Source organism: Pristiophorus japonicus, chromosome 6, assembly GCF_044704955.1.
Source record: "Pristiophorus japonicus isolate sPriJap1 chromosome 6, sPriJap1.hap1, whole genome shotgun sequence".
In the NCBI taxonomy this organism is placed as follows: Eukaryota; Metazoa; Chordata; class Chondrichthyes; family Pristiophoridae; genus Pristiophorus; species Pristiophorus japonicus.
In genome coordinates, this window is record NC_091982.1 from 170,418,523 (window position 1) to 170,440,313 (window position 21,791).

Genomic DNA, 21,791 nt, shown 5'->3' on the forward strand with positions numbered 1-21,791 from the left:
TGGCCTGTAAAGCAAAGAAGAGTTGCTGGGTACCAGTGTCATGAGGCCTCTGCAATTAGTGCAAGTGTGGGTCTATTACATGCGGGTATAATTCTCACATGAACGGGAGCCGCCATTGCGAGTATGTACACATAGATATAGATGCCTCAGCAATCAAATGGTACTCCACTGACTACATAGTGAAGGTGGGAAATAAGAGAAGGTGAAGGAGAGGCTCGCAGATGGAAGGTGAGTAGTTGGGGGAACATGTACTAGCTTTCATCAGTCGAAAGTTCAGCCTTTGGCGGCATTGAGTGTCAGTGCGGTCATGAATGGAGGTCCCCGACACGTCCACAGTGATCTCTCTCCAAGCATTGACAAAGACGGCGCGACTGGGTCTGTCTGTGTCTGGATAGAGAACGCGCCTCCTTCCCTCCACAGCTTGGTCCAGGGTCCCAGGTTCAACATTCCGAGAAGCGGCTGGCCCTCCTTAAACTTCTTGCATTAGCCATTTCTTCACAAGCAACAGACAAATTCAGTGCTCAGGGCCAAGCTGCAAAACCTGCCCTTTAAGAAGGCCAGGGAGCAGCTGCCTCTTTATCAATAAATGGGCAACAGCTGAATTTCATGGCCCACTTGGCCACTCCGACCCCACACTGCTGCAAACAGCCCATTCCCACCACACAGACCATACACACCACCAATACCGCACCGCTCCTTTTTTCAGTAAAATGCTGAATTTGGCTCTAATGCACGCCAAAACGCAATAGGTGCACCTCGCTTCGGGCAGCGGGCAATTTCGGCCACCGCCCAAAGTCTTGCTGATTGTTTTTCAGATTTATTTTTAACTAGCCTCTCTCTTAAATACATTGTACACTCTGGCATGATGATCCCTGGGTCAAACCGTTGATCACAATATATTGAGGGCTTGGGCTTTGGCCTGTCCTCCATTACCCTCCCTCTACCCACATCATAAATCTAGGAAAATGCAGCCTTCTCTGGTAAGGGAGCAACACTTGAGCCAATAGTTGCACAAAGATGAGATTTGCCTGCCATCTTAGATGGGGAAACAAGGAGAAGGAAGGGTTGTGTTCTATATTTTTTAAAGTCACCTTTTTTCAGAAGTTTAGAGTCTCACTTAGACCATGAAGAGAGCTTCAATTTCAAAACTATGTTTAAGAAGCAATCTCGATTGAGTGGAAAAATCCAAAATTTTATCTCCTTGGCTTTTTAAAAAAAAAAATTATTCTGTAAAACATTGATCACATAAGCATGCAAACAATTATTTTGGAACGAACGGAGCAAATATTTCAACAAGAACAACTTGCATTTATATAGCACCTTTAACATTGAAAAGCATTCCAGGGGGCTTCAGAGAAGTCTGGATGATGTGGTCGACTGTCAAAGGTTGCAGAGAGATAGAGAAGTATGAGGAGGGATGTAATTTTGATTTGATTTGGTTTAGTTCAGTGCTGTGGAAGGGGTCGAAATTTGATTTGGAGAAATTCAAACGTGTATTTGTGGGAAAGGTGGGCATGAATTTTGGAGGTGACAACATGTTCGAGGAATTTGGAGAGGAAGGGGAGGCTGGGGATGAATCGGCAGTTTGCAAGGACCGAGGGGATTAGGGTGACACTTTGGGCCCAAGTTTCGAGCCGCACCTAGAACGGCGCAGTCCCGACCTGGACGCGGTTTTTCGCGCCACAAAGTGCGCCTAAAAAAAACCCTCCAGATTCTCCACCTCCCTGCATGTCCTCTGGCCCTCGGCGCAACGCAGCAGGAGCTGTAGGGGGCGGAGCCAGGTCCCTGCGCCGAAAACAGTGCCGGGACCTCTGCACATGCACGCTATAGTGGGCGCGCATGTGCAGTAGCTCCAGGCGCCCAAAACTGTGTGGGAGGGGAGGAAGCACGCAGCCCCTAGCCCTGGCCGAATGGCCTCACTGGGGCTGCGTGAATAAGGCTTCTCCCACGGCCAGCTCCTGCTTCCTCCCGACCCGACTCGACTCCCGCTTCCCCCCCCGCCCCCCAGACCCGACACCCGCTCCCGGCCCCCGGACCCGTCACCCGCTCCCCCCGCCCCCGGACTGGATCCGACCAGACCTCCCTCCCCCCGACCTGACCTCCCTCCCTCCCCCAGACCCGTTCAGCCTCCCTCCCCCTTCACCTTCCCCCCCACCCCCCACAATCTCCTCCCCCCCCCCAATCTCCTCCCCCCCCCAATCTCCTCCCCCCCCCCAATCTCCTCCTTCCCCCCCCAATCTCCTCCTTCCCCCCCCAATCTCCTCCTTCCCCCCCCCCAATCTCCTCCTTCCCCCCCCCCAATCTCCTCCTTCGCCCCCCAATCTCCTCCTTCCCCCCCCAATCTCCTCCTTCCCCCCCCAATCTCCTCCTCCCCCCCCCCCAATCTCCTTCCCCCCCCCCAATCTCCTTCCCCCCCCCCAATCTCCTTTCTCCCCCCCTCCCAATCTCCTTTCTCCCCCCTCCCAATCTCCTTTCTCCCCCCTCCCAATCTCCTTTCTCCCCCCTCCCCCCAATCTCCTTCCCCTCCCCCCAATCTCCTTCCCCTCCCCCCAAACTCCTTCCCCTCCCCCCAAACTCCTTCCTCCCCCCCAAACTCCTTCCTCCCCCCTCCCCCCCCAAACTCCTTCCTCCCCCCCCCCAAACTCCTTCCTCCCCCCCAAACTCCTTCCTTCCCCCCCCCCAAACTCCTTCCTTCCCCCCCCCCAAACTCCTTCCTTCCCCCCCCCCAAACTCCTTCCTCCCCCCCCAAACTCCTTCCTCCCCCCCAAATCTCTTTCCCCCCCCAATCTCCTTCCCTCCCCCATCCCTCCCCCTTCTCCCCCTGCTCCCCCCCTCTCAGAAACACAGACAATGACAGACAGCGAATGAGAGACACAGACAGACAGAGAGATAGAGACACTGACAGACACACTGAGGGGGGCATCCCAGCACGCTGTTGGAGGGCTCCCGGTGCTGCAGTCGGTAAGTAAAACATTTTTTATTTATTGATTTATAAAAAAAAAATTATTTCTTCTTAATTTTTTTTGATTGATTTATTGGTTGATTTATTGATGTATTTATCATTTATTATTGATGATAGCTCTTTATTTGTAAAACTGAAGTGTTTAATGTTTGTAAACTTCCCTTTAAACACCCCCCCCCACCATTCCCTACGCCTGATTTGTAACCTACGCCTGATTTTCTAAAGTGTAGACAAGGTTTTTTCGAGCGTACAAAAATCTTCACTTACTCCATTCTAAGTTAGTTTGGAGTAAGTTTTCACTGACGAAACTTTGAAAACAGGCGTAAGTGGCCGGACACGCCCCCTTTTGAAAAAAAAATTCTGTTCCAAAGTGAAACTGTTCTAACTGACTAGAACTGGAGCAAACTAAATGACGAGAATTCCGATTTCTAAGATACTCCGTTCTACACCAGTTGCTCCTAAAAAATCAGGAGCAAATCATGTGGAAACTTGGGGCCTATAAAAGGGAGAGGGGCAGCACCTGAGCATAAGGAAGCATTTACAATGTCCTCTAGCATCGGGGTCAGAAAGGGAAGATGGGTGCTTAGCAATTTAGTGGGAATGTTTCATTTTTTTTTGTTTATTTTAAAGTAAAATGTTGCAGATGCTAGAAATATGAGACAAAAACAGAAAATACTGAAAGCACACAGCAGGTCGGTTGACATGCGTGGGAAGAATAGGCCACTTTGTTTTAGGTGCAGCTCTTCAGGACTGAGTTGGAAGTGTCCAAGTTCTGAAAAACCTACACCCAAAACGTAAACGTTTCTCCAAGGATGCTTACCGACATCCTATGTGTGTCCAGCATTTTCTGTTTTTAATTAGCGTTTCATTTAATTTTATTCTGTTTAAAAATTTAAATTAATTTAAGTCTGTGATTTACAGTGGAATTGGGTCTTAAGAGGTGATTTCATGAAAAGATTTGTGTTACATACTTTTTCAGAGTGTCGATTGACATCACTGTATCAGCCTATGAGTTGATGGCAGGGGTGGGACTTATGGTAGGACTAACTGCAAACAGTGTATTTTACAGCAACCAAAGACTATTTGCTCAGCAGTCTGTTTAAACAGCGCACTCCAATAAACATTCAACAGGCTATTTAAGATGAGTCTCTAGCAAACAGAACTTGTGACCCAAACTGCAGCAACTTCTCTTACTAAAAGCAGGGAGATTTCTCCAGCAACATGCAGAGAGTGGAGATTAGTTACATACAAATTAGGCACGTGATACTCAATCCCAGTCACTTACAGCAGTGATTGATGCGGAAATTTCCCAATCATCGCCATTCTGACTGGGAATAGAGGTGTCACAATATGCAGCCACTTTTTCAGTTCTTGGGCAAACATGGCCTGCTTCCTCAGCATCTTTGATATTACAACACTGCTACTGTGGTCAGCTTTCAGTTGGAGAAGAAACTGGCCCACTTGTATTTGTAAGTGCATTGAGTTTAACACAGCTGTTGCACTCCCCCCTCCCCCACCCCCGCCACCCATAATGTTGGGACAAACGTTACCTAGTCGCTCAACATTTATGTGGTGTCTCCCTCCTCCTCTTTGCCTATAAGTTCCCAAAGATGTAGTATTGTAAAATATAATTAGATAATGAAATTAGATTTTTTTTTCTTGTTAAATTTGCTAAACCCGTTGTTTGTCGATTAAAATCATAGGGGGCGAAATTGCTCCGTGCCCCGCTTGGGGCACACCATTCGAATTAAATAAAAATGTATCACCCGGCGAAAGCGGAATCTAATTGACACGGAATTAGGGTCTTGGTGCATGAAAAAACATCCGGGGCCAGAGAGGGGCAGAAACGGGGCCATGTCACTCAGTGCGACGCAGACATGCCGGGTCACACTGACGCGTCACAAAGTTTCTCTCCTTCTCATAAAGGGGAGGGCCGCTGCAAACTCTGCAGCCGCTTCCGTGCCGTCCACTAGGCCACCAGGGAGGGTTTTGGCCGGTCCAGCGGCCTGGCACCCAAGAGGTGGTGCCAGACTGCCTGTTGCCGGCAGTCAGCATGACATAAAAAAAGATGCTGGCCGTGACGCAAGGCCCGCCCCATTAAGGGCGGCCGGGGTGCCCCATTAAGGCCGCCCCGCCCTAACCTCGCTCCCGCGGGCAATTTCCCCCATGGGGTGTAATGGCGTCGGCGCACATGGCAATGTCTTCATTGATATGTGCGCCGCTGCCCGGGGCGAAAACTGCAGGGGCACGGTGCAAAGCCGCTTTAGCCACTGCCGCCATCCCAGAGGCAATTCTGGGGAGGTTGCTTCTGTCGCCTGCCTTCGGGCGAAAAGTCCTTATCGCCCCGTTAACGCCCCCTGGAGGCGCTAATGAGCCTTTCAGAAGAGGGCAATTTCGGCCCCATAGAATTTTACATTGCAGAAGGGGACCATTCTTTTGCGTGTGTTGGTTCTCTGAAAAAGCTGCCCGCTTACTCCCATTGCATCACCCTTACCCTCTACACTTTAACATTTTTAGTTTCCAAATATTTAACCACTTCTGTTCCAAAAGCTCTTGTGCATCCTGCTTTCACCACTGTTTCTGGTAGGACCTGCCCTGCCTTAACTACCAATTGTTTAAAAAAATATCTTAATCTCTCCCTCTGTTATTTTGGCAATCATCTTAAATTTACACCCTCTCATTGACAGCTCACTGACCGATGGAAATAATTGGTCCCAATTTAACTGATCAACCTTTATTTTTCTTGTGATTTGGCATATTTTATAATTTAAAAAAAAAATCAAACCTCCAATGGCTATGTCCTGCTCTTTGGAGCTTCCACCCAATACTTCCGTCCTTTTGTTTCAAACTCCCCCTGGTAAAGGTGATGACAGCATTTCAGTAATATATAAAAGCTATATCTCGGCAGTTATCAAAACAATTTTCTGTTTCAGATTTTAATAAAGTAACAAACCCTTTCATATCATTTCAAACTTTCAAAGAGCTGAGAGAGAATTTACATTTCTTAATGGAAATTCATTTGTATTAAAATGACATGCAATATTGAGGTCAAGAATTTTGAAGCTTGCAAAAAATTTGCATTTTCAAATGTGATGCCTGTTCCTTAGCCTAGATCCAGTTTTTTTTGTGATTATAAAGCCTGCACTGTGCTCAAAAGATAGTGTTTGTAAAGTGATATACTGTTGCAGGAGGGTATTAATTCTGCATAATAAATAGTTTCTGTGCTCCTGCTTATTTGCTCTTATGGGTGCAAAATAGTGACGTTTCAGGATCACTGGATGGCAGAAAAAGATATTTTGGTTAGGATATTTCTCAATTGCTTTCTGTGCAAATCGGACGTGATCCAATTAGGAGAGAAATGCTAATGAAGAGCCATTTATTTACACTGCAGACTGTTCCCGACTACTTGTAACAATAAAAATAAAGGTCTTGCATTTAAATAACACCTTTCACAACCTCAGGGCGCCCCAATGCGCTTTACAGCCAATTAAGTACCTTTGAAGTGTAATCGCTGTTGTAATGTGTCTATTGACATCACCTTGTCAGCCAATGAGTCGGAGTGGATTTACAGCAAACACAATCTATTTACAGTGTCTATTTAAAGAGTCTCTATGAACTGCAGCAAACTGAACTTGTGCATGACTGAAATTGCAGCAACTCCTTCTGATAAAAGCTCTGCAATTTCTCCAGCAAAATGCAGCGAGTAAAGGGAAGTTGCATACAAATTATGTGTGCAAAATTGATTCCAGTCACACAGCAATGTAGTCTCCAGGCATGATTGGCGGGGGAATTACCCATTGTGGCCTGGAATAGCGGTGTCACTATATGCCACCGCTCTTTGAAATGCAGGTTGAACCTCTCTTGTCCGGGACCCTCAGGACCTGGCCTGTGCCGGATAAGGAATTTTGGTGGACAAGGGGAGATCACGTTAAATTAGATGGTACAGGTACTGAGCAAGGGGATCTTGGGGCTAGGAATGCGGCAGAGCAATCGGGGTGGGAGACGCAGCTGTATCACTGGGCCAGGCCAGCGATTGCGGGAGTCGACAGCGAGGAAGGACTTCAATTTGTTCATGTCGTAGCGGCCGGGAATGGTGACGGACGAGTGGTGGTGCCAGATAAAGGACGTTCAACCTGTAGTACCATGTGATTTTTTTACATCCACTTGAGAGAGCAGATAGGGCCTTGGTTTAATGTCTCACTCAAAAGACAGCACCTCTGACAGTGCAGCACTCGCTCGGTGCTGCACTGGAGTGTCAGCCTAGATTATGTACTCGTTCTGGAGTGGGACTTGAACCCATGACTTTCTAACTCAGTGACAAGAGTGCTACCCACTGAGCCATGACTGACTTGTATGTAACAGCTTGTTAAAATTAACCTGATACACTTGTAAGGTGGCATCATGGTGTACACTTTCATTATAAATGGAAATGTATTGTGAAGCTCTTCCAGTAACACAAACTGGCTACTCTCCTTTGTAACGAATCTATATAAATTGGATTGTGAATACTTAGTTAAGTTACTGTCAGTTCAACTTAAAGTGAAGGGATTTGAAATGAGACATGATGGCTAATTTGAAGTCGTATAGAATATAAAATGAGGAATGACAACTGTGGCTGTCCACAAAATAATTTGCCAGCCTTCTCCATAAGAAGGCAGATTTTCCAGCCTTTAATTTGAGTTACTGTCTGCTTTTTGGAACCTCGCCTTGCTGGAGATATGGTACAAATTTGAAAGAAGTAACCATGAGTATGAACAGGAGTATATATCCTTGGATGTAAATCTCAAGGAGAGCTGTCCTGCAACACCAGATTTATCATTTTCTTGGGTTTCTAAATAGCAACTAGTGTACTGGTTGCATTCAGTGATCGCTCAAATCGCTGGATAAATTTGCAAATCCCCTGCGAGGACAGACGCACCAACGTTCGCGTTCGCGTCCTCGATCAGGCCAATATCCCCAGCATTGAAGCACTGATCACGCTCGACTAGCTCCGTTGGGCGGGCCACATTCTTCGCATGCCTGACACAAGACTCCCACAGCAAGCGCTCTACTCGGAACTCCTACAAGGCAAGCGAGCCCAAGGTGGGCAGAGGAAACGTTTCAAGGACATCCTCAAAGCCTCCTTGATAAAATGCAACATCCCCACTGACACCTGGGAGTCCCTGGCCAAAGACCGGCCTAAGTAGAGGAAGTACATCCGGGAGCGCGCTGAGCACCTTGAGTCTCGTTGCCGAGAGCATGCAGAAATGAAGTGCAGGCAGTGGAAGGAGTGTGCGGCAAACCAGTTCCACCCACCCTTTCCTTAAACTGTTTGTCCCACCTGTGACAGAGACTATTGTTCCTGTATTGAACTGTTCAATCACCTAAGAATTCACTTTTAGAGTCCAGCAAGTCTTCCTCGATTTCGAGGGACTGCCTATGATGATGATGCTTTCAGTATCTTTTGCTACCAGCTTGCTTGGTCCTTGGAAGATCAAAGGGACTAACATTAAGCTCACTTGTGATCACTAATTGCATCACCTTGAGTATATTTAATGTAGAAAAGTGGACTACCTACCTTCTAAGTGTGTGTATATATATATATATATATAAAACTGGTCTTGTACAGAGGGATAATTATGCAGTGCTTTTTAAACATTTAAAGGGACAAGTGATTTTATCTATTCAGAGAAATGAATACACGATGTGCAGAGCTTATAGTCTGGACTGTAATCCTATTGGAACGTTTAATTCCATGTTTGAACGGAGGCCTAACTCTGATTACATTGATTCCTAAGCCCCATGGTGAAAAGCTAATGTTCAAACATATTATCACCAGCTGTCGCCGGGTGTTAACTTAAAATTGAAGACTGGGCATCAGTTTTGAACATATTTCTTTTATCTCTGGGTTTGGATGTAGCTCCTGAGTTGTCATAAAAGTCTGTGTTTGCTCCATTCCCAAGCATCAATGAACTCCATTTTAAGTCTATTTCTAAATGAATTTGATTTGAGGTACTCAATTGATTTTTACATTCAGCGCTAATATTTATTTTCTACTATGAGGCATAGAAGTTATAGGTTAGAAAAATGAAAGAACATTTTTAAGTGTTGCTATCTTCTTGTAGACAATGTTGGGTATATTTTGAGAGCAATAAGATAGCATCGCATGGGAACTTTGCCAACTGAAAAGTGCTCAAAACTGGTGGAGCCAGGAGTTGACAAACTTTGGGAGTATTCAGTGGGAAAAAAATCTTCCTGCTTCAGGGTCATTCGATTATTTACTTATCGGCCTCATGGGGTTTTCTATATAGGTCCATTTATATATTTTTTTAAATCCAGTTTTCTTGACAAAGTCTCCATAGATGTGAAAAATAGTTTTTTGTAATTAAAAATTAATCAAATGAGTGTATTGAATGGATCCTTAACAAGTAGGAAACCTTTAAAATGTAATTTCCAGCAAATAGACCCTGAGAGGAGCCAATCAATGGGTCCAAGTTTCGGGCCGCGCCTAGAACGGCGCAGCCTCAACCTGGACTCCCGTTTTTCGCACCCGAAAGTGCGCCTAAAGAATACCTGCAGATTGTCCGGCTCCCTGCAGGTCCTTTGGAGCTCGGCGCAGTGCAGCACGAGCTGTGGGGGGCGGAGCCAGGTCCCTGTGCTGAAATCAATGCCGGGACCTCTGCACAGGCGCACTACAGTGGGCGCGCATGTGCAGTAGCTCCAGACGCCCGAAACTGTGTGGGAGGGGCCTGAAGCACGCAGCCCCTAGCCCTGGCCGAATGGGCTCACTGGGGCTGCGGGGATCAGGCTGCACCTCCCTCGTCAAGCTCCTGCTGTGGCTCCAGCTGGCTCTCTCAACCTCCCCTCCCCAGCTCCTGCTCCAGACCCCCTCCCGCTCCGATGACCACCACGCCCAGCTCCCGCTTCCCCCGGCCACCTACCTTTAACTCCGGTCCGCTCCGCTCCCTCTTCCTTCGGCGGGGCCCGCCCACCCTGCATCTTGCTTGGGGGTGGGCCCCACCTGAAGTCTTGGGCCCGGCTTCTTCACGTCCGCTGGGCCCGTTCAGCCTCCTCCCTCTCCTCCCCCCCTCCCTCTCCTCCCTCTCCTCTCCTCTCCCTCCTCCCTCTCTCCTCTCCTCTCCCTCCTCCCTCTCTCCTCTCCCTCCTCCCTCTCTCCTCTCCTCTCCTCTCCCCCTCCCTCTCCTCCCCTCCCCTCTCCTCTCCTCTCCCCCTCCCTCTCCCCTCCTCTCCCTCGCCCCACCCCTCCCTCTCCCTCTCCCTCTCCCCACCCTTCCCTCTCCCCCTCCCCACCCTTCCCTCCCCACCCGCCCCTCTCCCCCTCCCCACCCGCCCCTCTCCCCCTCCCCACACGCCCCTCTCCCCCTCCCCACCCGCCCCACTGCCCTCCTTCCTCTCCCCACCACTCCCCCCATTCTTCCTCTTTCCCCCCCCCCTCCCATCCTTCCTCTCTCTTCCCCCTCCCCCCCCCTGTCAGAAACACATAGACGCTGACAGAAAGAGAGAGAGACACACACAGTTGGGGGGGGGACGAGGTGGGGCGTCCCAGCATGCTGTTGGAGGGCTCCCGATGCTGCAGTTGGTGAGTAGAAATGTATTTCTTTATTTATTTTTAAAATGTTTTTAATTTTTTATTAATTTTTTTGATTGATTTATTGGTTGATTTATTGATTATCATTTATTATTGATGATGGCTCTTTATTTGTAAAATTGAAGTATTTAATGTTTGTAAACTTCCCTTTTAAACCCCCCCCCCCCCCCGCAATTCCCTATGCCTGATTTTCTAAGTGTAGGCAAGGTTTTTCTGAGCGTACAAAAATCTACACTTACTCCATTCTAAGTTAGTTTGGAGTAAGTTTTTACTGCCTAAACTTTCAAAACGGGCGTAAGTGGCTGGACACGCCCCCTTTTGGAAAAAAAAATCTGTTCCAAACTGAACCTGTTCTAACTGACTAGAACTGGAGCAAACTAAATACCGAGAATTGCAATTTCTAAGAGACTCCATTCTAAACCAGTTGCTCCAAAAAATCCAGGAGCAACTCGGACCGAAACTTGGCCCCACTGTTTCTGCTTTTGGGTAAAAACAGGATTAAAATAAGTAGACATGCAGTTTGATCAGTAAAACTGGAGCAATTGTAAAGAATGTGGGCACATGTGATGGATATTAGTAGATAGGCAGTTACAGGGTTTTAATTAGTCTGTTTAAAAAAAAAATATATATATATATTATGTTGTAGTGTTGTGGAATTCGAAACCAGATTGCCCTGTTCATACTACAGTGGCTTTGGCAGTCATTCTAGTTCTGCAGTGTCATGGAAAGAAAGGAAGAACTTGCATTTATATAGCTCCTTTCACAATCTTGGAACGTCGCACAGTCAGTCAAGTACTTTTGTAATGTAGTCATTTTTCTAATGTGGAGAAAGAAGATGGCCAATTTGCACCCAGCATTGAGATTAATGACCGGATAATCTATTTGTGATGTTGGTTGAGGGATAAATGTTGCTTCCCTTGCTCTTAGAACCCATGACACGATTCAATCACATCCTGCTGAAAGGGTAGCCAGGGCCTCAGTTTAATGTCTCGTGTGAAAGATGGTGTTTCCGACAGTGCAGAGCTCCCTCAGATCTGTGTGAAGTGTCCGCCTGGACCATGCTCAAGTTTCTGGAGTGGGATTTGAACCCACAACCTACTGATTCAGAGACAAGAGTGCTCCCATTCAGCCAAGGCTGCCTACACTGAAAGCTTTCATTGCTCAAAAAAAGTCTTTGCTGTGCTGGTTTAGCTACATAAGTGAATGGAAAATAATACTTGCACAGGTATTATTACATCTTCAATTATTTAACATTTTCTTCAAACTTTTCTAGAAATTTTGTTCTTATGGGCATTAAAGTTTTTTTGCTATCTTTTGCAGATGAAATACTAATTTCACGTATTACATTGGGATGTATACTTGTATTCCTCGAACCTTGTATATAGAATCGTAACTAAGCACAGTCACACTTGAGCTTGTTCTTTTTTCAGCTTGTAAAGGATGTATACAAATGAGCTCCCTTCCCATAGGAATGTTTTGAGCATGGTATTCTGCGGGTTTCTTTGCAGAATTCTCTTACAATAATGATTGTTTTCTCCTCGAACTTTCAGTGCTGAACCCACGGGAAGATGACAGAAGAGGTGATTGTGATTGCCAAGTTTGACTATGTGGCCCAGCAGGAGCAAGAGCTGGACATAAAGAAGAATGAGCGATTATGGCTGTTGGATGACTCCAAGTCATGGTGGCGTGTTCGAAACTCCACAAACAAAACTGGCTTTGTACCTTCAAATTATGTGGAAAGAAAGAACAGTGCCAGGAAAGCTTCTATTGTGAAGAACCTGAAGGATACTTTGGGTAAGTTTGCCATTGATGATATATGCCGGAGTACTATAACGCAGTAAAATACTTGATTTTAGTTTTGTTTTTAAATTCTCCGAACCCAAATTGATGTCATTATTGAAAACTCTTCCTGTCAGAGTGTGAAACCAAATTGTGAATATCAGCAACGATAATTGTAATGTATGCACCTGGGAGTATGCTCACAGGTTTGTTGCTCTGGCCAAGGTGGTCATTAACAGATCCAGCCACAGGGCGGTAAAGGGGGTCGTTCAGCCCAACTGCCTGCCTCTCTTCCGCGGTTACGTTCGCGCCAGGGTGTCCCTGGAGATGGAGCACGCAGTGTTCACCGGTATGCTCACGGCCTTCCGCGAGAGGTGGGCAATGGAGGGACTGGAGTATATCATCATCCCCAGCAACCAAATTTTAATTTGATTTAAGTTTCTGTAAAATTTTATTTTGAAATTTGTGCCAAAAGGGGGGGCGCTTGATTTTGTGTTCTATTAAAATAGTTGTAGCGCTGTTGCATTGTGAGTGGCGTAGCCAGTCACTTGATGTTTACAAGACTCAATAAAACCCCAGTCAGTTGACCCCAGGTCATCCACGATGAGATATGCAGTTGTGAACCAAGTGGATGAACTGGTAATGTGTAGTGTGATTGTTGAAACTTTGTTAATAAAAGAACTAGTTCTCAATAGCATTTTGTTGCTATGAATTCTTAAGCAAAGAACCCACAAAGTGCGCCTAAAAAAAACTTACAGATTCTCCGGCTCCCTGCAGGTCCTCTTGAGTCTGATGCGGCGCAGCACGAGCTGTGGGGGGCAGAGCTAGGTCCCTGCGCTGAAAATAGTGCTGGGACCTCTGCACATGCGCGCTACAGTGGGCGCGCATGTGCAGTAGCTGAAGTGGAATCACTTTTAAGTGCAGTTAAATGTCTGCAAACACTCATACAGATATAAAAGCGAAATACTGTGGATGCTGGAATCTTGTATAAAAATAGAAAATGCTGGAAACCTCAGCGGCTCAGGCAGCATCTGTGGAGAGAAACAGGGCCCAAGTTTCGGGCCGTGCCTAGAACGGCGCAGCCCCGACCTGGATGCCCATTTTTCGCGCCACAAAGTGCGCCTAAAAAAAACCTTCAAATTCTCCGGCTCCCTGCAGGTCCTCTGGCCCTCGGCGCGGCGCAGCACGAGCTGTGGGGGGCGGAGCTAGATCCCTGCGCTGGAAACAGTGCCGGGACCTCTGCACATGCGTGCTACAGTGGGCGCGCATGTGCAGTAGCTCCAGGCGCCCAAAACTGTGTGGGAGGGGCCCGAAACACGCAGCCCCTAGCCCTGGCCGAATGGCCTCACTGGGGCTGCGTGCATAAGGCTGCCTCCCACGCCCAGCTCCTGCTTCCTCCCGACCCGACTCGACTCCCGCCTCCGGACCGGACCTGACCCCGACACCGACCCGACTTCCGCTCCCCCACCCCCTGCCCACCGGACCCAACCCGCGCTCCCACCCACCCAACCTGACCTCCCTCTTCCCCCCCCCCCTTCTCCTTCCCCCCCCCTTCTCCTTTCTTTTCCCCCCTTCTCCTTTCCTTCCACCCCCCCTTCTCCTTTCCCCTGCTTCTCCTTTCCCCCCCCCTCTCCTTTCTCCCCCCCCTCTCCTTTCTCCCCCCTTCTCCTTTCTTCCCCCCCTTCCTCCTTTCCCCCTCTTCTCCTCCTTCCCCCTTCTCCTTCCCCCTTCTCCTTTCCCCCCCTTCTCCTTCCCCCCCCTTCTCCTTCCCCCCCCTTCTCCTTTCCCCCCCCTTCTCCTTTCCCCCCCCCTTCTCCTTTCCCCCCCCTTCTCCTTTCCCCCCCCCTTCTCCTTTCCCCCCCTTCTCCTTTCCCCCCCCTTCTCCTTTCCCCCCCCTTCTCCTTTCCCCCCCCTTCTCCTTTCCCCCCCCTTCTCCTTTCCCCCCCCTTCTCCTTTCCCCCCCTTCTCCTTTCCCCCCCTTCTCCTTTCCCCCCCTTCTCCTTTCCCCCCTTCTCCTTGCCCCCCCTTCTCCTTGCCCCCCCATCTCCTTTCCCCCCATCTCCTTTCCCCCCTTCTCCTTTCCCCCCTTCTCCTTTCCCCCCTTCTCCTTTCCCCCCCTTCTCCTTTCCCCCCCTTCTCCTTTCCCCCCCTTCTCCTTTCCCCCCCATCTCCTTGCCCCCCCATCTCCTTGCCCCCCCATCTCCTTTCCCCCCCATCTCCCCCCCCCATCTTCCTCCCCCTCCCATCTCCCTCCCCCCCATCTCCCTCCCCCCCCCATCTCCCTCCCCCCCCATCTCCCTCCCCCCCCCCAATCTCCCTTCCCACCCCCCCATCTCCCTCCCCCCCCCAATCTCCCTCCCCTCCCCCCCATCTCCCCCCCCCATCTCCCCCCCCATCTCCCTTCCCCCCCTTCTCCTTTCCCCCCTTCTCCTTCCCCCCCTTCTCCTTTCCCCCCCTTTTCCTTTCCCCCCCCCTTCTCCTTTCCCCGCCCCTTCTCCTTTCCCCCCCCTTCTCCTTTCCCCCCCCCTTTCCTTTGCCCCCCCTTCTCCTTCCCCCCCTTCTCCTTCCCCCCCTTCTCCTTCCCCCCCTTCTCCTTTCCCCCCCTTCTCCTTTCCCCCCTTCTCCTTTCCCCCCCTTCTCCTTTCCCCCCCTTCTCCTTTCTCCCCCCCTTCTCCTTTCCCCCCCTTCTCCTTTCTTTCCCCCCCTTCTCCTTTCCTTCCACCCCCCTTCTCCTTTCCCCTGCTTCTCCTTTCCCCCCCTTCCTTCTCCTTTCTCCACCCCCCCTCTCCTTTCTCCCCCCCCTCTCCTTTCTTCCCCCCTTCCTCCTTTCCCCCTCTTCTCCTCCTTCCCCCTTCTCCTTCCCCCCCCTTCTCCTTCCCCCCCTTCTCCTTTCCCCCCCCCTTCTCCTTTCCCCCCCTTCTCCTTTCCCCCCCCTTCTCCCTCCCCCCGCCTTCTCCCTTCCCCCCCCTTCTCCCTTCCCCCCCCTTCTCCCTTCCCCCCCCTTCTCCCTTCCCCCCCTTCTCCCTTCCCCCCCCTTCTCCCTTCCCCCCCTTCTCCTTTCCCACCCATCTCCTTGCCCCCCCATCTCCTTGCCCCCCCATCTCCTTTCCCCCCATCTCCTTTCCCACCCATCTCCTTTCCCCCCCATCTCCCTCCCCTCAATCTCCCTTCCTCCCCCCTCCCATCTTCCTCCCCCCTCCCATCTTCCTCCCCCTCCCATCTCCCTCCCCCCCCATCTCCCTCCCCCCCCCATCTCCCTCCCCCCCATCTCCCTCCCCCCCCCCAATCTCCCTTCCCACCCCCCCAATCTCCCTTCCCACCCCTCCAATCTCCCTTCCTCCCCCCCATCTCCCTCCCCCCCCAATCTCTCTTCCCCCCCCCCAATCTCCCTTCCCTCCCCCCCATCTCCCCCCCCCATCTCCCTTCCCCCCCCATCTCCCTTCCCCCCCTTCTCCTTTCCCCCCTTCTCCTTTCCCCCCTTCTCCTTTCCCCCCTTCTCCTTTCCCCCCTTCTCCTTTCCCCCCTTCTCCTTGCCCCCCCTTCTCCTCCCCCCCCTTCTCCTTTCCCCTCCCCCTTCTCCTTTCCCCTCCCCCTTCTCCTTTCCCCTCCCCCTTCTCCTTTCCCCTCCCCCTTCTCCTTTCCCCCCCCTTCTCCTTTCCCCCCCCTTCTCCTTTCCCCCTCCTTCTCCTTTCCCCTCCCCCTTCTCCTTTCCCCTCCCCCTTCTCCTTTCCCCTCCCCCTTCTCCTTTCCCCCCCCCCTTCTCCTTTCCCCCCCCTTCTCCTTTCCCCCCCCCTTCTCCTTTCCCCCCCCCTTCTCCTTTCCCCCCCTTCTCCTTTCCCCCCCCTTCTCCTTTCCCCCCCCTTCTCCTTTCCCCCCCCCTTCTCCTTTCCCCCCCCTTCTCCTTTTCCCCCCCCTTCTCCTTTCCCCTCCCCGTTCTCCTTTCCCTCCCCCCTTCTCCTTCCCCCCCTTCCCCTTCTCCCCCTCCCCCTGCCCCCCCCTCTCTCCCTCTACCCCCCTCCTCCCCCTCCCCTCGCTGTCAGAAACACAGACACTGACAGACAGAGAGTGAGAGACACACACAGACAGACAGACAGAGATCGAGACACTGACAGAGACACACTGGTGGGTGGGGGTTCCCAGCACGCTGTTGGAGGGCTCCCCGTGCTGCAGTCGGTAAGTAGAAAATGTTTTATTTATTGATTTAAAAAAAAAATGATTTCTTATTAATTTTTTTGATTGATTTATTGGTTGATTTATTGATGTTTTTATCATTTATTATTGATGATGGCTCTTTATTTGTAAAACTGAAGTGTTTAATGTTTGTAAACTTCCCTTTAAACCCCGCCCCCCATTCCCTACGCCTGATTTGTAACCCATGCCTGATTTTCTAAAGTGTAGACAAGGTTTTTTCGAGCGTACAAAAATCTTCACTTACTCCATTCTAAGTTAGTTTGGAGTAAGTTTTCACTGCTGAAACTTTGAAAACAGGCGTAAGTGGCCGGACACGCCCCCTTTTGGAAAAAAAAATTCTGTTCCAAAGTGAAACTGTTCTAACTGACTAGAACTGGAGCAAACTAAATGCTAAGAATTTGAATTTCTAAGATACTCCGTTCTACACCAGTTGCTCCAAAAATCAGGAGCAACTGAGGCCGAAACTTGGGCCCATGGAAACTAGGTGCAGGAGTAGGCCATTCGGCCCTTTGAGCCCGCATCACCATTCAATAAGATCATGGCTGATCATTCACCTCAGTACCCCTTTCCTGCTTTCTCTCCATACCCCTTGATCCTTTTAGCTGTAAGGGCCATATTTAACTCCCTCTTGAATATATCCAACGAACTGGCATCAACAACTCTGCGGTAGAGAACTCCAGAGGTTAACAACTCTGAGTGAAGAAGTTTCTCCTCATCTCGGTCCTAAATGGCTTATCCCTTATCCTTAGACTGTGACCCCTGGTTCTGGACTTCCCCAACATCGGGAACATTCTTCCTGCATCTAAACTGTCCAGTCCCGTCAGAATTTTATATGTTTCGATGAGACCCCCCCTCATTCTTCTAAACTCCAGTGAATACAGGCCCAGTCGATCCAGTCTCTCCTCACATGTCAGTCCTGCCACCCCGGGAATCGGTCTGGTGAACCTTCGCTGCACTCCCTCAATAGCAAGAATGTCCTTCCTCAGATTAGGAGACCAAAACTGAGCACAATATTCCAGGTGAGGCCTCACCAAAGCCCTGCACAACTGCAGTAAGACCTTCCTGCTCCTATACTCAAATCCCCTAGCTATGAAGGCCAACATGCCATTCACCGCCTGTTGTACCTGTATGCCAACTTTCAATGACTGATGTACCATGACAGCCAGGTCTCATTGCACCTCCCCTTTTCCTAATCTGCCATCATTTAGATAATATTCTGCCTTCAAGTTTTTGCCACCAATGTAGATAACCTCACATTTATCCATATTATACTGCATCTGCCATGCATTTGCCTACTCATCTAACCTGTTCAAGTCATCCTGCAGCTTCTTAGCATCCTCCTCACAGTGCACACCGCCACCCAGTTTAGTGTCATCTGCAAACTTGAAGATATTACACTCAATTCCTTCATCTAAATCATTGGTGTATATTGTAAATAGCAGGGGTCCAAGCACTGAGCCCTGCGGCACCCCACTAGTCACTGCCTGCCATTCTGAAAAAGACCCGTTTATCCCGACTCTCTACTTCCTGTCTGCTAACCAGTTCTCGATCCATGTCAATACATTTCCCATAATATCATGTGCTTTAATTTTGCACACCAATCTCTTGTGTGGGACCTTGTCAAAAGCCTTTTGAAAGTCCAAATACACTACACCCACTGGTTCTCCCTTGTCCACTCTACTTGTTACATCCTCAAAAAATTATAGAAAATTTGTCGAGCATGATTTCCCTTTCATAAATCCATGCTGACTTGGACCGATCCTGTCACTGCTTTCCAAATGCGCTGCTATTTCATCTTTAATAATTGATTCCAACATTTTCCCCACTACTGATGTCAGGCTAACCGGTCTATAATTCCCCGTTTTCTCTCCCTCCTTTTTTTAAAAAGTGAAGATCAGGGCCATGCCAAGGGGAACAAACAGGACAGGAGAGAGTAAAGGTTTTATTGGGGATAACTTTATTAAAAATTTGGTAACAAATAATTTATAGTTTGAACTATCTGGCGTATAAAAAAAACTGGTCATGAAGTTCTACTCCAATTAATGTCTAAATCCAAGATGAAGAAGTTGTGTTAAGAACAATCACCTCTGTGTAGTGCAACAACCATCTCTTTCATCTGTTGTCAAAACCATGGTATAAACTTTTAATAAGAATGCAGTATAATTTTCTTTCTTGAAACGATATACTTTCCCTGAAAATGTTTTGCATTGCTAAAGAGTTTTTCATTCTGTCTGACCGAGGGAGAGAGAAGTTGAAATAAGGATACCCATACAGGGTATTGACAAAATTTTGATGTGATAATTTCTGGGTGTCAGCCTGTTGTTCCCCACTAATTAATTCACTGCCCCTTCAATAAACAGTGTCAAATATTTTTGCTTAAACAGATAGACAGTGTGACTCATTATAAGCTAAACCTTCAATCGAACGAGTCTGAATTTTGGGTGAGTTGTGAGCCATTCAGTTACACCTAACCTTTAAAACAGTTTTTGACCTGCCACAAAGACTGAGATTCATGTTCGATGGACCCATAAAGTCTCATTGATTTGGACTATGACTTACTTGTGCTTGCTTAAAAATGTAGCCTATTTTTTCATGTCTCTCTTAAACCTAAACACAGCTTCATTTGTTTAAATGAGTTTGGAATTAAATCACCTTTTTAACATTTCTGCACTGCTGACAGTCCTGTTAAAGATTGGAAGTACAGCTATCATGCACTGTTAACGATTGGAAGTACAGCTATCATGCACTGTTAAAGATTGGAAGTACAGCTATTATGCACTGTTAACGATTGAAAGTACAGCTATTATGCACTGTTAACGATTGAAAGTACAGCTATCATGCACTGTTAACGATTGGAAGTACAGCTATCATGCACTGTTAACGATTGGAAGTACAGCTATCCTGCACTGTTAACGATTGGAAGTACAGCTATCATGCACTGTTAACGATTGGAAGTACAGCTATCATGCACTGTTAACGATTGGAAGTACAGCTATCCTGCACTGTTAACGATTGGAAGTACAGCTATCATGCACTGTTAACGATTGGAAGTACAGCTATCATGCACTGTTAACGATTGGAAGTACAGCTATCATGCACGGTTACCATTTGCCATGTGGCAATTGATCCTCCACAGACTAAATCTGCAGGTCATTTTTCTTCTGCCTCACTACAGCTAGTTGGCATGTCATTCCGATAAATCCAAATTGAAATACCCCCCCCTAATGCAGCAGATCAATCTTTGTTTTTGTAATATTTTTTCCTCTCCTTTCACCGTGTATATGACCTCTTCCTCTAGTCCTGCAGAGAGGGAACAGCGTTCCATTCATGGCAGTGATGCAGGACTTCTACATACACATGGATTTCATTTATGACGAGCAATTAATTGGCAGATTCAAAATCACTCACCTAATGTGACTGCAAGATAGCAAGCACCAATTTTTCTCGTGTCATCTTGCTGATGTGCCACTTCTGCGACCTTTAACACAAATACTTAGAAGAGTTGGATGTAATGTCCTTGGGATGCTTCCATAATATCCACTGCATTATGCACTCAAGAATTCCAGAGAGGTTCATCTTCACAGCACTGGAATTACTGGTCAAGATTTTTCCTTAACATTGATTAAAAGACCACCATCTCAAAAGTGCCCAAAACAAAGACTGAAGGTTCTACCTAATGTTGTCTGGCCTCTGGGCTTTGAGTTGAAGCAGCCACTCATTCCAGTTGTCCAACTCTCACTTAGTCACATGTCAATGGATTATTAAAGAGGGCCTCAGACATGATGGCTTATCAATGCTAACTTTCTTTACCAGTGACATGAGATCACAGAGATCTAATATCTGTCACTGCAATGGTTCCCTCCTTGTCACCGGCAAGTGCTTGGAAATTGTGTCTGTATACATTTTGCTCTCATACTTTGCATTCCAGCTATGACCTCAGCTGCTCCCATCATATCCTCAAAGTTCAGGATAGTATCTGTAACCATTGTGGTTGGACCTCTGGACCAGCTAGGCTCTAAATATTCCCTATACGACAATGACGAACAGACTGCTCCTGACATTGAGCAAGAAGCAGAGAAGCCACAGCTATATATTCAAATAGCAATTCATGTCTTCGTTCCAACCTTATTTAAACCTACTTTTATATTGATGTTTTAATTTAGAATCTGGGAGACTGCAGTCCGAAAAGCTGGCTCCTGGCATTCACAATAACAAATCTGGCTCGGTTATCTTGGTGACAAGTGAAGAAGAGAACAGCTGAAACAGGAAGAAACGGATGTGTAAATGTTTCCATAATTTCATCAACTCAAAATCTAGGACTTTTATATTGGTGTGCCATGGCACAGAATCAATTTAAAGGGGATAATGTTCACACCTCTGGCATCCAGGACATGACTTCTTGTGAGTCTTGCCAACTGCGATTGAAGGCAGTGAATTATATGTGCCTCTGTGCTATTGATCTAATGGGGATCAGTAGCACGCTGGGAAGGAAGGAGCGTACAATTCCCCTCTAAGGTTTTTCCGCTATAATACATTCACCCGTTGCCTCAGTATTCAGCGAGTAGAATCCTTTATGTCACGGTCTGCCGATCTGACGAGATTAAGATTTTGAGTTCTGAAAAAGCAACTTTCTGACTCGGCTAGTCCAAAGATCTACCCCAGATCCAACATTTTGAATTGTGCTGAGAGAGTTTAACATAGTTTTAAACACTGTGACATACAGTGAAATGTCCCTGGTTGTCAGTCACAGTGCTCATTTTGAGCTGAAAAATCCACTTAAAATATTTGAGTTCTTTTATTGGTTGACAAAATCAACAGTTTCCTCCACGTAATACTGTAAGTGTCTGTTAAGGTAATATGGTATTACTACGTTCTTAAACATTAAATTATAGTTGAATAATTTTTCATATAATTGTTAATCTAATTTTAGTGGAAACTGCAGAATATCCCTTTTTAATTGGTCTTTTCTTGTTGCAAAAAAAAATGCAACCACCCATTCAGACATGTCTTTTCTTGGCTGGTTGATTTTGGGATGATGACACCCATTGGTGAAACCAGGTAGTGATTTTGTGTATTATGCATAGAGACTTTCATTTGTTGGCTTCAAATCTGTGTGGTTCAGTAAAATGCAAATCTTGTGAATATGAGTGATCTATAAATGTTGATGCAAGTAAGGTATGACTGTCTATCGGGTTCATTGCTAATGTGGTCCGGGTTCCATGCTCCCAATTTTCCTGCCAGTTTTCTCATCTTCCTTCTGTCAAGGGGTTG

General features: G+C 47.8%; 1 protein-coding gene across 2 annotated transcripts in view; it reads left to right on the forward strand.

Annotated features, from left to right (window-relative positions):
- Positions 1-21,791, forward strand: part of LOC139265286 (SH2/SH3 adapter protein NCK1-like) — a 248,713-nt gene that overhangs the window by 157,684 nt on the left and 69,238 nt on the right. For both annotated transcript variants that reach the window (XM_070882237.1, XM_070882238.1), the window contains exon 3: positions 12,101-12,344. In XM_070882237.1, the coding sequence (XP_070738338.1) occupies positions 12,119-12,344 (226 nt within the window). In that variant the 5' untranslated portion in view covers positions 12,101-12,118. The remainder of the gene's footprint in view (positions 1-12,100; positions 12,345-21,791) is intronic.